General features: G+C 38.3%; 1 protein-coding gene across 2 annotated transcripts; it reads right to left on the bottom strand.

Moving 5' to 3' along the window:
* Positions 1-1,090: 1,090 nt before the first annotated feature.
* Positions 1,091-15,664, bottom strand: LOC106879263 (uncharacterized). Of its 2 annotated transcripts, none has more exons than XM_089344359.1 (2): positions 12,551-15,664; positions 1,091-5,487 (listed from the first exon to the last, which is right to left on the bottom strand). In XM_089344359.1, the coding sequence occupies exon 2, from the start codon at positions 5,144-5,146 to the stop codon at positions 3,614-3,616; it is 1,533 nt and encodes a 510-aa protein (XP_089200485.1). In that variant the 5' UTR covers positions 5,147-5,487; positions 12,551-15,664; the 3' UTR covers positions 1,091-3,613. The 2 variants fall into 2 exon arrangements, with proteins under 2 accessions (XP_089200485.1, XP_089200486.1); XM_089344360.1 differs by having other exon boundaries at positions 13,144-15,664.
* Positions 15,665-16,790: the final 1,126 nt, after the last annotated feature.

Below are 16,790 nucleotides of genomic sequence, written 5' to 3'. Positions count from 1 at the left end.
CAACTGTCTACATCACATGTTCACTATATAACCACCATCTTTGTCATGTACAAAGTTATCCTACTGCATGATAACTTCTTATTTCTAGTATTTCATTGTCAAAATAAATAAGCTCAGTTAGATCTAATCCCTGTAAATATTAAGAATATTCAGTGATGAGAACAGAACTCAAGATTTAGTGATTTAAAGTTCAGACTCTTTTACTTGTTTCAGTCATTTGCCTGCAGCCATGGAGCACTGCCTTAAAGGGTTTTTTAGTCAAAGAGATTGACCCTCAGGACTTATTCTATCAGTCTCTTTTGCTGAACTGCTAAGTTATAAGGACATAAACACACCAACGTCAGTTGTCAAGCTATGGTGGGGTGGGATGGGACAAAAACAGACATGTACACACACGCATAAATACATGTACACATATATATATATACAATGGGATTCTTTCAGTGTCTGTCTACCAAATCCACACACAAGGTTGGCCCAAAGCTATAGTAAAAGATACTTGCTCAAGGCGCCATGCAGTGGGACTGAACCCAGAACAAAGTGGACGGGAAGCAAGCTTCTTACCACACAGCCACGCCTGCACCTATGACAACAAATATACTGCTTGACACTATACCTGCTGGCATGGGTGTTTGACATGTCCAACCCATACCAGCAAGGAGAATGGATATTAAAACGATGATAATTTACAAATTATACTGCCCACATGACATTTGCCATCATGTCATGTATTATACACCCATAGTGCATTGGTGACACTGTAACAAAAGTCTTCCTGGTTAAGTCCGGACTCTCCAACTGCCTTTCCACTCATGTCCTACCAGCTTAAGATATTGTCCAGCCACACATTCTTTGCCTGCCTCTTAATCTACTGCCCTCTACACATGCAGTAATTTGTCCAATGGTCCTTGTAAGACCAGGTGATGTTTTGTGTTCATGAGCAAAAACACTTCACATTGTTCTAATCCACTCAGCTGAAGAAATGTTTAACGTCCACTTTCCATGCTAGCATGGGTTGGACGATTTGACTGAGGACTGGTGCAACCAGATGGCTACACCAGGCTCCAATGTGGTTATATAAAATAAAGTGTTAGGAGGTGGTAAAAACACTATTTTTATTTTCTGTGAGAACATTTTATTGTTGTATATTTTTTCATTAAATGACTTTTGCCATTGCTACGGTTACTGTTCGATTACAAATATGAATACTTAACAGAATTTTTGAGAAAATGATTTATGACAGATATCAGAGCTTTTCTCTTGTGTAAATGCATTTATATCACAGTGATATGGCTTCTTTCCTATATGAATGCATTTGTGTCTTAATGTATTTCTCTCAAATATTATAAAGATATGGTTTCTCACCTGTATGAATGTGTCTATAGTTAACGTCGCATCATCATAACATTCATTGCCTGTTACCATGGATTGGACAGTGTGACCAGAGCTGGTAAGCCAGGGGAGCTACACCAGACACCAGTCTCATTTGGCATGGTCTCTACAGATGGACGCCCTTCCTAACACCAACTACTTTACAGAGTATGTTGGATGCATTTACATGGTATCGTTATGGGTGCTTTACACAACCAGAAGGATCGGTGTTAACACGTCTGGTGCAGGATATGGATCTTCTTGAGTACCACCAGGTATCTTGGTCCTTTGTCATCTCACCTGAAATGTTCAGCTTCCTGAGGTCGTTCTTCAGTAATTCATCCCATCTTTCATGTGTTCCATCTACTTTGAAAGATCGGTACTTCTTTATGGAGCTGTAAGCAGCCATCTGCATCATATGACCAAACCAGCTCAGTCTTCTCTCTAACACACAACAACCAATTCCTCTTATGCCTAACTTCTCTCAGAACACTGGCACTCTGTTGAACATGTGCACTTACATTATACATGTAGCAGAACATACTAGCCTTATTCCTTTCTAACCTTCACATATCCTCTGCATCTCACTACCATTCAGAATTGCTGTCCATATACACGATTCATACAGTCTTCCTTTCACTCAGAGAAACCTTTTGTGGCCAACAGCTCTCCATCCTATTTTTATTCTAGTTACATCCTCCTCCCACTACTAATTTGGTCCCCTAGGTAGCAGAAATTATCTACCACCTCAAATGAGCCACCAGGGCATTTGCGAGAATTAATTTCTTGAATCATCTGAAGTTTTTAAGGATACGTGCATCTTCCACATACGAAAACTATCTTCTCTGATAACCTTCCAATTAACCTGCTGCTACTCTTGTCCATAGCTTGCACTGGGTACACTGTATGGAGTTCCTGCCCACATTTTCCCTACAAATTGAACAAAGCCACCTACCTGAGTGGGGCAGGGTTCTGTCAGTTTTCTTGCTTACAAGGATTTTAGTGTTTGCTAAGTTAACCTTAAGGTCCTTAGATTCCAAGTTTTGCTTCCACATCTGGAATTTTTTGTCGAGCTCTGATATGGAATCCGCTAAGAGGGTAAGATCATTAGCATATAGTAGTTCCCAGGGGTTGCCAGTCTTGAATTTTTCTGTTATGGCCTAGAGGACAATGATGAAAATGAGGGGATTAAGGACTAAGCCTTGATGAATGCCTACCTGTACACCAAATTCTTCACTGTACTCGTTAACTCTCACCTTACTGACAGCGTCTTTGTACAACTTTCACCAACCACTTGTCTATCCCTAGCCTCCTCAGAGCCCACAATATTACACAATAGGGCACTCTATTTAAAGGCGCCTTTCTCTAGGTCAACAAATGCCAGGCATAAGTACTTCTCTTGCAGTTGCCTATGAAAATAGCATCGCTAGTGCTTCTTCTCCAGACAAAGCTGAATTGCATATTTTCTAGCCCAATTCTGCTCCTAATTAATTGAGCTATAACTCTCTAATTTTCATCACCTGATCCATGAGTTTGATGACTCTATATCTACTTCTATCTAAAAACATCACCCTTAACCTTGTAGCAGCTAACAATTATGCTGCTACACTAATCGCTAGGTATTACATCTTCTTGAATGACCCAATTAACTATGAGGGTGACCAGCCTGTATCCAACCTTAGTGGATATTTTGAGCATCCAAGCTGTGATTCTGAATCACAGTTTTTATGCTTTTAATTGCCTTACCTACCATACTGCTGTCCACTAGGATAGCTGGTCCCTCTGTTGGACTAATGTGAGGGAGACTCCCTTTATCCCAACAGTCTTGCATAGAAACTTCTACATGCCTTTCTTGTCCACATCATTGAGTGCAAGCATACCGTTATCCATCCGCACATACTTCTCTGACAATATCTCCGATTTTCACTTACACAGTTTGGCAATCTGGAACACTTCAAGCTTCTCATCATCACACTGTAGGATTTTGGTGGCAAACTTCTTTTCTGCTTCTACGCATAGCTAGACAGGCCTGACGTCTAATCTCTCTTTTAGCCTTCTGATAAGATTCTTTGCCACCACCCCATCTTTTCTCTTTTATGGCCCTGTTAACATCACTGCTCTACTACCATGTCACCCTTGGTACTGAGAATCATTTACTACTGATAGGGTTTCTCTTCTCTCTGAACATGTGTTTAGTAAAGAAATTGCTTTCCGAGAATGATTTATGACTGACATCGCAATATTATGGCATTTCTCCTGTATGAATGCGTCTGTGTTTATTGAAGGTACTTCTATAGGAAAATGGTCTACCGCAGATATCACACGGATATGGCTTCTCTCCTGTATGAGAGCGTCTGTGTCTAGTTAATTGACCGCTTTCAATGAAAGATTTACCACAGATATCACAATGATATGGCTTCGCTCCTGTATGAGTGCGTTTGTGAGCAGTTAAGCGGCTACTTGTATGGAAAGATTTACCACAGGTATCACAGTGATATGGTTTCTCTCCTGTATGAATGCGTTTGTGAACAGTTAAGTCACCATTTGCAGAGAATGATTTACCACAGATATCACAATGAAATGGTTTATCTCCTGTGTGAACACGTTTGTGTTTAGTTAAGAGTTCATTTTGAGAAAATGATTTACCACAGATATCACAGTGATATGGCTTTTCTCCTGTATGAATGTATTTGTGTCTAGTTAAAGCATGATTTTGAGACAATGATTTACCACAAATATCACAATGATATGGTTTTTCACCTGTATGAAAACGTTTGTGAGTAGTTAAGCCATGACTTTGAGTAAACGATTTCCCACAGATATCGCAACTATATGGTTTCTCTCCTGTATGAGTGCGTATGTGTTTAGTTAAGGGAGAAGATTCAGAAAATGATTTACCACAGATGTGACAGTGGTATGGTTTTTCACCTGTATGAATACGTTTGTGAGTAGTTAACCTATGATTTTGAGTAAACGATTTCCCACAGATATCGCAACTATATGGTTTCTCTCCTGTATGAGTGCGTATGTGTTTAGTTAAGTGAGAAGATTCAGAAAATGATTTACCACAGATGTGACAGTGGTATGGTTTTTCACCTGTATGAATACGTTTGTGAGTACTTAAGCTATGATTTCGAGAGAACGATTTACCACAGATATCACAGTGATATGGTTTTTCTCCTGTATGAGTGCGTATGTGTTTAGTTAAGGGTTCAGTATAAGAGAACGATTTACCACAGATATTACAATGGTATGGCTTCTCTCCTGTATGAGCACATTTGTGTTTAGTTAAGTGACTGCCATCCGAGAATGACTTATCACTGATGTTACAATGATATGGTTTCTCTCCAGTATGAGTACGTTTGTGTTTAGTTAAGGAACCAGCTTGGGAGAATGATTTACCACAAATATTACAGTGATATGGTTTCTCTCCTGTGTGAGTGCGTGAGTGATAAGTTAAGCACCCGAGTTGAGGGAATGATTTACCACAGACAATACACACATATGGTTTCTCTCCTGTATGAGTGCGTTTGTGAGTAGTTAAGGTAATTTTCTGACAGAATGATTTACCACAGAGATTACAGTGATGTGACTTGTCTCTTTCATGAATACATGTGTGAGCAGTGAGGATATCTTTCTGAGAGAATGACTTTTTACAGATATCACAGTGGTATGATGTTTGTTCCATATCAATTGCTCTCTCATCTCTAGACTCAATCCTTTCAGACTCTGCTTCACATTTAATGTTATCCTCACACAATTCATTTTCTATCATTTTCTTTCTTTTTAGTTTAAAATGGTTATTCCTAACAAATATTTCTTCTGCTATATTTTCATCAGTTATGAGCTCAGTCAATATTTCCAGAAGTTGCAAATTTCTTTGAAATCTCAAATTTTCTTAAAGTTTAAAATCATGTTGTGCACATTCTACACGGTGAAGAAGAGACATTTTGCAAAATGTCTCAGTGAGAGGAAATATTTCACAGTAATTCCATTATAAATTTATATAAACAGGGTTATATCTTTTCTGTGTAACATTTTCCTGTAATCTTCATAAATGACCAATAAATCCCAGGTGAAAATATTCTTTGATGCCAATGTCATCTGGTATTTATTCTGAAATAACAAAGGAACAGTATAAACTAAAAAGGATACTTAAAAATTGGAGACTTTTACATTTCTATATGAGTGCTTTTTACATGGCACCAGCACACGCAAGGTCACCATGCCAAAAACTGACCTCACCTATGCTGGTACCATGTAAAAAGTGCTGCAGTGTGATTGGTGTTAGGAAGGGCATCCAGCAGTAAAAACCATGCCAAAACAGACACTGGGGTCTGGTGCAGTCTTCTGCCTAGCCAGCTCCTGTCAAACCACCCATCCCATGCCAGCATGGAAAGCGGATGTTAAATGATGATGATGATTCACAACAGATATAAACCTGGACAATTAAATTTTACTTTTAATTTCTTAAAATTACATCATGGAAATTTTTGTGAGCTTTACATATTTACAGACGACTGTTGCAAATTCACATTGTATAACATTATATAAAGTGAAGCTACAGTAGTGTAGCACTGAAAGACTACCACATCAACTTCTGTGGTAGCAGTGACCCACACATTGGAGAATCCAGTGCAGCACACCAATGAAACTGTGGGCAAAACAAATTGAGGAAGACTTGAAGTCATGCCTCGACATCAAGCAGATGGATCAGAAAGTGTGGAATAACATCATCACCAGAGTTTATCATCCAGTGGGCACCCACAGCAGCATACTGATTGAGATGAAGGCCTCCCCATCCAGCCAGGGATTTTACTACTTTATGACTACTACTACTACAGAAGCATAATATAACACTCTTCTTTCTCTAGAAATGCCATTCATTGTTGCTTGGTTGCTGTTTAGCCCAAGGTCATCTTTGCAAAGACATTCCAACTATGATAATTCAACCTTTTCCCCTGGCATTGTGTATCAAGGTGTACACTGTCTGGCATCAGTTTCGTGCCTTGCACTAACTTCATTTCCTTACAATTTTCTTAAGAATATATATTTTTTTATTGAAATTTTCTAAGGTGCAGTTTATGATCATGTTGTAATTTTTTTTTTTTTTTTTTTTTTTTTTTTGCAGGGTTCCAGGTCATCCCTGAAAATTGCAAAATTTCCTTATGTTAACAACAACAACAATAAAAATACACTTCAAAAGTAATCGTTTATGAAATGCATTACTAATAAACATTAATCCTCTTTACTGAAATATGGCATCAAAGAGGAAGGGGAACATCTGGAAATATATGTGCTGCTGAATAGATAGAAATGGTATTCATTGAAATAGATGTACTTAACTATACACTAACATGCAACATTACCTTTAAACAATGAAATGACATGATAGTTACAGCAGTTGGATCATTCCCCTGGCATTGTGTATCAAGGTGTACACTGTCTGGCATCAGTTTCGTGCCTTGCACTAACTTCATTTCCTTACAATTTTCTTAAGAATATATATTTTTTTATTGAAATTTTCTAAGGTGCAGTTTATGATCATGTTGGAATATTATATGCATATAATTTGCAGATTTTACTGTGTTTAATGGCACCTGTACCCAGCGTCGCCTTTCTGGCACTTGTGCCCGTGGCATGTGTAAGGACTTTCGAGCGAGATTGTTGCCAGTGCCCCTGGACTGGCTCTTGTGCAGGTGGCACGTAAAATACACCATTTTGAGCGTGGCCGTTGCCAGTACCGCCTGACTGGCCTTTGTGCAGGTGACATGTAAAAGCACCCACTACACTCTCGGAGTAGTTGGCATTAGGAAGGGCATCCAGCTGTAGAAACTCTGCCAGATCAGATTAGAGCCTGATGTAGCCATCTGGTTTCACCAGTCTTCAGTCAAATCGTCCAACCCATGCTAGCATGGAAAGCGGACGTTAAACGATGATGATGATGAAGAGTGACCTGGGCCTCCTTTTGTATTTTCTCCATAACAAGCAAAAAAACATCTCAGCTTCTTACAGTTAAATTATTTATGTACAAAATCAGCTAGTGTGTATATAAAGATCCTGAAGTGTTTGGTGAAAATGAATATCTGGACTCAGCTAGAAAAAGTGCCTCGGAATCACTTGTCTATTCAACAAAAACATTTCCATTCCCAAATTCTGTAGACCTGTGTTATTCATTACAAACACTGCTACTGTTAGTTACCTTCTGGAGTCTTGCTGACTCATAAGGGCCAGTTTCCAAGTTTCCATGGCATATAAATTCCCCACCTGGAAGGGATGCTGGTCCTTCGCAGGGTAACTCATTTTTGCCAGCTGAGTGGATTGGAACAATGTGAAATGAAGCATTCTGCTCAAGAGCACATGTCGCCCTGTCCACGAATTAAAACCACAATCTTACAACCATAAGTCCAACACCCTAACCACTAAGCCACATGCATCCACACTGCTTCAGTTGCTAATTGCTAATTTGATTAATTATTCTGCAGATAAGTAGCTATAATAGTTTCAAGCTGTGGTAGTTGTCAACTTTCTATTTACCAAAAATTCTTCAGATTCCATATATTCTTAACCCATAAAGCGCTTGGATTTACACTTACATAGCAGGGACTGCTGAGCACATTTTATGAAAATGAGACTACCATGCACACATAAAAAAAAACAAAAAATAGTTAAAATAACTTCTTAGTATATAATGGTGGCAAGTTTTACATCATCTGAAAAGTCATTAGATGAACTATTAGTCCTCTTGCATTCTGTGGGGTATCAGAGCATTTGAGTGACATTAGACCCCAACAAACGCCCATAAATTAAATGCATCTATCTGGGCCTCGATCGTGGTCCATCATGCTTTATGTGTTAACAACAAAAATTACTATCTTGGCAAAAAAAAAAAAAAAAAAACTTCAATTTTTTACTTTTATTTCTCCAAATCTTGAAAGTGGCTTTCAAAATTTCAATTTTAAAAAAATTTGTCCCTCCAGTGATGTTGGCTTTTTGAATACCCATACATGCCCTGACATCAACCTTAACAGGCAATCAATGAATTTGGGTTTCTGAGAAATAAAAGTATTTGTTCAACAAGTTCTGTATAAAATTTTTATTTCTTTAATGGTTATTTTTTGCAGCAGAACAGTGAACATGGTTGCACACACACACACACACACACACACACATTGTCTTTCATGTGTATGTATGTGTATCTATGCATGTGTGAGTGAGTGTGTACCAGTGTGTGTTGGCAGAAAATTTTGATCCTTTCATCCACATGATTTTCTGTGTGGAATCAAGGAATCATTGGAAAATTTTTTTTTTTCATTGAATGAATTCTGGTGACCTCCTAATATGCTACAAAAACCTTTTTGGGGTCTGGAAAATGGGATGGGGTGAGGTGGAAGCCTCGGAAATTTCACCCCATCCCATTGATCTTTTCACCCGCACAATTTTCACTAAGGAAAAAAAAACTCGGACTTTTTGCATGGAATCAAGTACCTTGACCGCCTAATATGCTGCAAACCCCTTATTGTTTGGGAAAAAAAAAGTGGGGTGGAGGAAAGGGCGCCAACCCCCAACCCCCATCCTGGAATCATTGGAAATTTTTTTTTTTTTTTTTTCCATTGACTGAATTCCAGTGATCTAATATGCTACAAAACCCTTTTTTGGGGCCTGAAAACGGGAATTTCACCCCCATCCCCAAATATTTTTTGCTATTTCTTTCTTTACCCATAATTTTAGATAACATTTTGCAGAAATATGTTTTTGAGAGAGTGTGGATTACATTAGATGGAAAATTCAAAGAAGTTTGAAATGAATAAGAGAAGATGCAGAGTTTATAGAAGTTAGTGGTAACGAAGTGTGTGGGGAGATAACAAATGATAAATTCATCTAAAAAAACACAGAGTTTTTGCATGCATCTGTGAAACAAAGTGAATGTATAATATTAAAACAAAAATATATTTTTCCTACCTCTTAAAATCATTGAATATAATATATACAATAATCCCAGAGTGCAGAATATATTGGAAAAACTAAAGCATTTTCCCTTCATTTATTTTTTGGAGCCAAAATGAGTTTCATTTTTGTGTGGGGAGAGAGAGAGGAAGTTAGAGAAAGAGAGTGAGTGAGTGAGAGAAAGAAAGAGTGAGTGAGTTTACCTAAACATTGAATGGTGTAACAATCTATCATAATTATATATATCATTATAGATCATCATCATCATCCTTTAACGTCTGCTTTCCATGCTGGCATGGGTTGGACGGTTTGACTGAGGACTGGCAAGCCAGGAGGCTGCAGTTTGTTCTGGCAAGGGTTTCTACAGCTGGATGCCCTTTCTAGTACCAACCACTCCAAGAGTGTAGTGCTTTATAAGGTACCATTCGAGTGTGATTGATGCCAGTTGGCTCCTATGCCTGTGGCACTTGAAAATCACCCACTACACTCTTGGAGTGGTTGGTACTAGAAAGGGCATCCAGCTGTAGAAACCCTTGCCAGATCAGACTGCAGCCATCTGGTTTCACCAGTCCTCAGTCAAACCGTCCAACCCATGCCAGCATGGAAAGCAGACGTTAAATGATGATGATGATGATCTATAATGATATATATAATTATGATAGATTGTTACACCATTCAATGTTTAGGTAAACTCACTCACTCTTTCTTTCTCTCACTCACTCACTCTCTTTCTCTAACTTCCTCTCTCTCTCCCCACACAAAAATGAAACTCATTTTGGCTCCAAAAAATAAATGAAGGGAAAATGCTTTAGTTTTTCCAATATATTCTGCACTCTGGGATTATTGTATATGTTATATCCAATGACCTGATTTAAATTTAACCCGATTTAAATTTAAATATGACTTTTTTTTGTTTTTTTGCAAAATCCATAGTCCAACGCAAAAAGAAAAGTTGAAGACAAAGACAGGTGAAGGAACAAGCAGGTGTATTACTTTGATGCTCGGGGAAAATGGAAAAGTCTTTGATGTTTCGAGCCTACGCTCCTCGACAAAGCAACAAGAGGGGAAAAGGGAGAGACAGAGAGAAAAAAAAAATGTCTCTGGATTATTATTGGGTTGTCCGGAAAGTTCGTGCCGATTTTTAAAGGAAAGAAAAAGACCAATAAATACTTGCCATTACATTTTTAATCAACCAAATATGAACCATTTTGTTGCAGAATGCGTCTCCATCTTTCCTTTAACTTGAAAATACCCTCTTCCCAGAATTGAGGTGGTTTCATGGCAAAGAATTCATCAAGGTATCTTTTTACGTCATCCAAGGAATTGAAATTTTTACCATTAAGACTATTCTGCAGAGACCTGAATAAGTGGAAATCCGAAGGAGCAATATCCGGTGAATGTGGAGAGTGGGGTAACACATCCCAGCCGAGCTGCAGCAATTTTTGTCTGGTTCCCAAAGAAACGTGCGGTCTTGCATCAATATCATGTTGGAAAACAACACCCTTCTTGTTGGCCAATTCTGGACGTTTCTCTTGAATTGCTGCTTTTAACTCGTCCAGTTGTGTGCAGTATTTCTCAGAATTAATTGTCTGGTTACTTGGGAGAAGCTCATAGTACAGAATTCCTTTCCAATCCCACCAGACACAAAGCAAGACTTTTTTAGGGTGAAGACCCGCTTTTGGGGTGGCTAAGGGTGACTCATGTCGCTTATTCCAGGATCGCTTTCTCTGAACATTTCGGTAGATAATCCATTTCTCATCACCTGTCACAATTTGCTTTAAAAAAGATGCGTTTTCATTCCGTTTATAAAGCGAATCACAGATGGAAATGCGATCCAAAAAGTTCTTCTCACTCAACTCATGTGGTACCCAAATATCGTAGCGATTTGTGTACCCCATGAACGACGGATTTTGATAGGTTGAGGCTTTCTGCCAATTCTCGGGTTGTGCAATGTTGTGGGGGTTTTTTTCACTTTAAAGGTGGTTATGTTATTTTGTTGGGATTAATCCACCTTTAAAGTGAAAAAAAAAAACCAAAACCGACGTATACGACAGGTGTGTAAAATATATTTGTGTACTTTTTCTGTTTATTCTTAATCTTCGTGTTTTTGCAAGATTGAAAAAAAAGTTTCGGAAAGCTAACATTTTAAAATTCTTCGGGAAGCGACACTGTGATAGTTTCTATATTTAACCGTGCGTGTATATTCCTATTTTTGCTCCTGTTCTCTTCTACTTCTCTACTAGAAACGTTTACTTTGGAATTTATTTCTATTGAGAAAAAAAAAATCGTGTGCCTGTTATTTTTAACGAAAGTTTTCTTATGACTGGTTCTCTTCACTGTCTAGAAATCTACGGATGCACATACGCACATAATAGAGAAAAATGAAACAAATATGGACGACTTGCTCCGAAACACCACCGAGTGGGGAACGCTTCTCAAAAATAACCTACAGTTGTTTCCTTCAAAATTCCTACATGCTCGAAATGTACATACATCAAGGTATATTTGTAGAAAATTTCACGAAAAAATATTAATTTTCCTGGAAGTTAAGAAGAATTTAAGTGGACTCTGTTGGAATTTCCGAAAATTGTCCCCCACCCCCATTCGGATTCTACATAGTAAATACTATATGCATAGAAAATTTCATTAAAAAATATTCATTTTTCTGAAAGTTATGACCTCCCAAAGTCTGGGGGGTAAAACGGTGTAGTTATGCCATATATATATATATATTCTCTCTTTCCTTTCCTGAGCGTCCAATAATACTATCCATATCACGTCCTCACTTTGTTGTTTTTTTGTTTTTTTGTTATTGTGTTTTTGAACTATATATATATATATATATATATATATACGCGTGCGCGCGACATGCTTACAGTTTTCGTGTACCAAACCTAATCACAAGGCTTTGGTCGGCCCGGGGCGATAATAGAAGACACTTGCCCAAGGTGCTATACAGTGGAACTGAGTTGTGAAAATGTATAAAAAGAAAATAATTTCGTATGCTTGTGTGTCAGACCGTAAGATATGCCCATTATCAGTCGCCCTTAGTTTTCAAGATTGACGAAGATAATTCGAAGGAAATTTAGCTGTTGTTTCTAACAGGCTGTGGTACAACATAGAGGTCGTATTGGTGCCTCCTTAAATGCGAATTCTCTAAAGATCAAACAAAATATTGATGAAGAAAGAAAAATTATTGAATGAAAAAGAAAGCAGCGATAGCAAAACATACCTTCTGTGAATCTATGTTCAAAATGTATTATTAATCAATATTATGTATCGATTAATGCTATATATTAATAATAAACAACAATTTTCTTTTTTTGTTATGAAGAATAGTTTTGTATTTTAGAGGAACGAAGTAGAGCAGTAAATGAAAATTTCATTAGACTGTTTAGGTCATGTGATTAAACATACCGTCTACGAAGAGGTGGGTTTGTAAGACTACGGACTGCTGAATGCGTAACATACATATTCTACTATCGCCCTAAAGTATGAAATACAAACAGTTATGTTCCCAAAAAGTTAGTGTAGTCACGGAAGCTGCTTTACAAAAATGGGCTGAAAAGTTCATAGGCTGACTATGAAGGAACCATCATAGGGCTGTGAAATCTTGCATGCATTAATTTCAATGCTTATTAATAATTCAATTGTTTTTTCTCGGGTAAACTTTTCTACTCTAGGCACAGGGCCCGAATTTTTTGAGGAGTGGGGCCAGTCGATTAGATCGACCCAGTACGCAACAATGACATCCAATGTCATTAAGGAAGCGACCTTGCTTCCAGCTTGACCCCAGGCCACGCACATTCAAAGCCATCTACTTACCTTGGCATCAGTGGCTTTCGTCCTTGTCCTTTACCCGGGCTCGTGGAGTGCTTTGACATAGGTCCTCGTACATGGACTTACTGAAGTCCAACCTCATGGTGGTGGTGGGGGGGGGGAGCTATGTCTGTCGGGAAATATGATTTTCGTATTTCAAAGTTTATATTGTCTATTTGTATTATCATAATTCCTTCAGGAAGTTTTGTATAATGTTCTGTGAAGATTTCTACTGTAGGAATATTTCAATTTCTAGATGTTAATTGTTCGTTCGTTGCATTTATTGCCACTAATAGTAATTTGTTTTGCCATATTTTTTTTCCGGACTGGAGGGGAGGGATGATTTTCCTGGACTGGGCGGAGGGGGTGTACGGGGGATGAGGGATATTGGGACTGGAGGATGGGGATTGGAGAAGTGAAATATCAGGGCTCTAGGTTGGGTTTTGGGGGGGGGGGAATAGTGGTGGGGAGGGGTAGTTTGAGTTTCGTGTGTGTCTGTTGACGGAGCTTTATTTTTGTTCGAAATGAATGTTGAGGGGGTGGGATTGGGGTTCCTTCTTTTGGTTAATTTGTTCCTTCTTATAGTAGACCGTCCGTCTTCACTCCCAGCTGGTTGAGTGTTTTCATTGATGGGAGCCTGTTGGTCGGTCTTCTGTGTCCTTTTTTTGAGCCATCTCCACCTAACAGGTAGAACAGTTTGCCCGAATGTGGCCTTTCTCTCCACGTTCGAAGCACCGGAGTCTTCTCCCCTCCACCATTACCCATAAGGTGGTTTCTTCTCTGAGGTGTATGCTTTCTACAGTCATTTCCAGGGTCTGTGGCACCACTTGGATAATGACCTCGAGGCCTTGCCCCTTCCAGTTTTGCTGGTGTATTTTTGAGGCCTCTAATATCGTTATTTCTTCTATTCCCATTAGTAGGGCTGGGAGTAGCCATGATTCGTTTATTTCTGGCGGGATCTCTTCTATCATGATTTTTGACGTGCGCCTGCCTAAGTGTGTTGGCAACAATACAATGTCCGTGGTTTTCAAAGGTTGGGTAAATTTTCAGATTAACACCCGCATGATTTTCACTAGGGTGTTACAGTTAGGGTTTTAGGGTTAGGGTTTTAGGATTACGGTTAGGGTTAGGGAATTCCATCCCTAACCCTAAACCCTAAAACCCTAGTGAAAATTGTGCGGGTGTTAATCTGAAAATTTACCAAAGGTTGTACTGAGTGTGTTTTTGCTTTGTCTTCACTTTTGAAATACACTACTACCATGGCAAAGCGTTTGCCACTGGCCAGGTATTCTATGTTCTGCCAGGTAGGCTGTAGGCTTCTTTTGGTGCTTTGTCTAGTTTCTTTTCCTTTACAACAAGAGTTATACGACTATTTTTTCCGCAGTTTCTTCTATAATTTCACTCGGGAGGGTGGTTTTTACGTCGTATCTCTCCTTTGCAAACATGTTTTGGTGTTGCATTAGTACATTTTGTCAATACATAGTTTTTCTTTTTCACTGCAGCTGCAAAATTAAACTTTTTTGTCGGCTCGACAAGTTTTTCTGCCATCAGCATACTTAATATCTCATGGGGTTTTTTTCTCGACAGAAGAAGTATTAATTTTTAACAAAATTAATTGTGGAAAAACACCACAAAAAAATTGGTAATTGCCACCACCCCCTCCTCCCTCACAGAGGGGAATAAAAGTTCACTCCGTCTGCCACACGCAGACCGATATTATTAACAACACAAAGGAAAGAATGCAACAACAACAATTCCAACACTAACCTTCAAGCAAAGAATGCACCACAGAATTAATCACCAGTAACAAAACCGCAAGCGTTTCGCCCGGTGTGCTAATGTTTCTCCCAGCTCGCCACCTTAAACTAACATCTAACTGTTCGAAGACAACTTCAAATGTAACTAGGAGTGACTTCTACCCCTCTTCATGGGCTCCAAAGAAAGCCAAGGTCATTACATCTGCACGGAAGGTAACGGCCCCTGTATTTTAGAATGCAAGAGGCATTGTGTTTATTGACTATCTTCAAAATGGCCACACCATCAATGGAGAATGCTATGCCAATTTGCTAAGGCAGTTACGAAAGACTATCAAAACTAAACACTCAGAAAAACTGACAAAGGGGGGTCTTGTTTCATTAGGACAATGCTTCAGCACACAAGTTGTTGGTTGCAATGGCTGCTGTGTGTGACTGTGGCTTTGAACTGGTTGATCACTCCCTATTTCAGTGATTTGGTCCCATCTGCCTATCGTGTTTCTCAACATGAAAACACAATTTAGCTGGGCACCAATATCAGTGATGATGATGTCTTATCTGCTGATGATGATGACTTTTTTGACTAGCAGAATAGCTTCTTCACCAATGCAATCCAAGAACCACAACACTGATGGAAGAAGTGTGTGAACCTTAAGAAGAACTATGTTAGAAAATGGACTTTGTTTGGTCACATTCAGTGAAAATGTTTTGCTCAGCCTATGAACTTTTCAGCTGACATGCAGAATAATAGAAATTATTATGCCTGGATTTGTTTTAATATTAACATTGAAAAAATTCACCTTATTTGTAAATAGTTTTCGACCTAAGTTTGCAATGCAAGCAAATTTCATTCTGGAGCCACTGCATACAAGCTATACATCTACATGCTTGCGTATATATGTATACGTATGTCCACATAAATATGTGTGTATATCTTTCTTTTTCCTTCACTAGGGCTCTTGGTGATGTTCCTAATTAATATCTAAATATAAATGCTTCATCCAAAAGTATTCTTGTATTATCAAAAGAAATTTTTCTATGGCGATTTTCCTAATACTAAATTCCTTACATGTTTATATAACATGCAAATCTTTGTTGCTCCTATTAGTAAATGAAACACTTGAGATCTTTTTTAAAACGGGGGCCACATTTTTCATTAATGTTTTACGTAGTGTTTTTGGTACCGAAAGACTTTCAAACTTCGTATACTTATCTATTTTGTGTTATAGAACAGAAAAATATTTTTGTATTCGAATTTATTTCATGTAAAGAATTGTCTTATTTCGATAATTTCAACCAATCACTGACAAGTATTCAGTTGTTTATATTTACTCCTTTGGCTGATTAAGCCATAGCTTCGTTTTATTTGCTTTTTTCTTTTTAAATTTGCTGTTTTATCCTAACCCTAACCCCGAAAAAGATGTTTTATATGACACATTCTACCAGTGTTCCAAGTTTCAAAGTGTTTCGTTAATGAAAAATGTGGCCCCCGTTTTAAAAAAGATCCCTTTCCCCCCTCTCTTAAAAACACATGCCAGTTATCTCTCGCTTTCTCTCTCTCTATCTCTTTCTCCCTCTCTTACAAACACATATTAGTTATCTCTCGTTTTTTCTCTCTCTCTCTCTATCTATCTCTCTTTCTCCCTCTCTTAAAAACACATATCAGTTATCTCTATCTCTCTCTCTTTCTCTCTCTCTCTTTCTCCCTCTCTTAAAAACACATATAAGTTATCTCTCGCTTTCTCTCTCTCTCTATCTCTCTCTCTCTCTATCTATCTCTCTCTGGATCTTTTTTAAAACGGGGGCCACATTTTTCATTAACGAAACACTTTGAAACTTGGAACACTTTTAAAAAAGATCCGGGGAAAGAGAGATAGAGAGAGAGAGAGAGAGAGAGAG

Source organism: Octopus bimaculoides, chromosome 28, assembly GCF_046866305.1.
Source record: "Octopus bimaculoides isolate indiv1 chromosome 28, ASM4686630v1, whole genome shotgun sequence".
NCBI lineage: Eukaryota > Metazoa > Mollusca > Cephalopoda > Octopoda > Octopodidae > Octopus > Octopus bimaculoides.
This window is presented reverse-complemented; position numbering and strand designations above follow the sequence as displayed.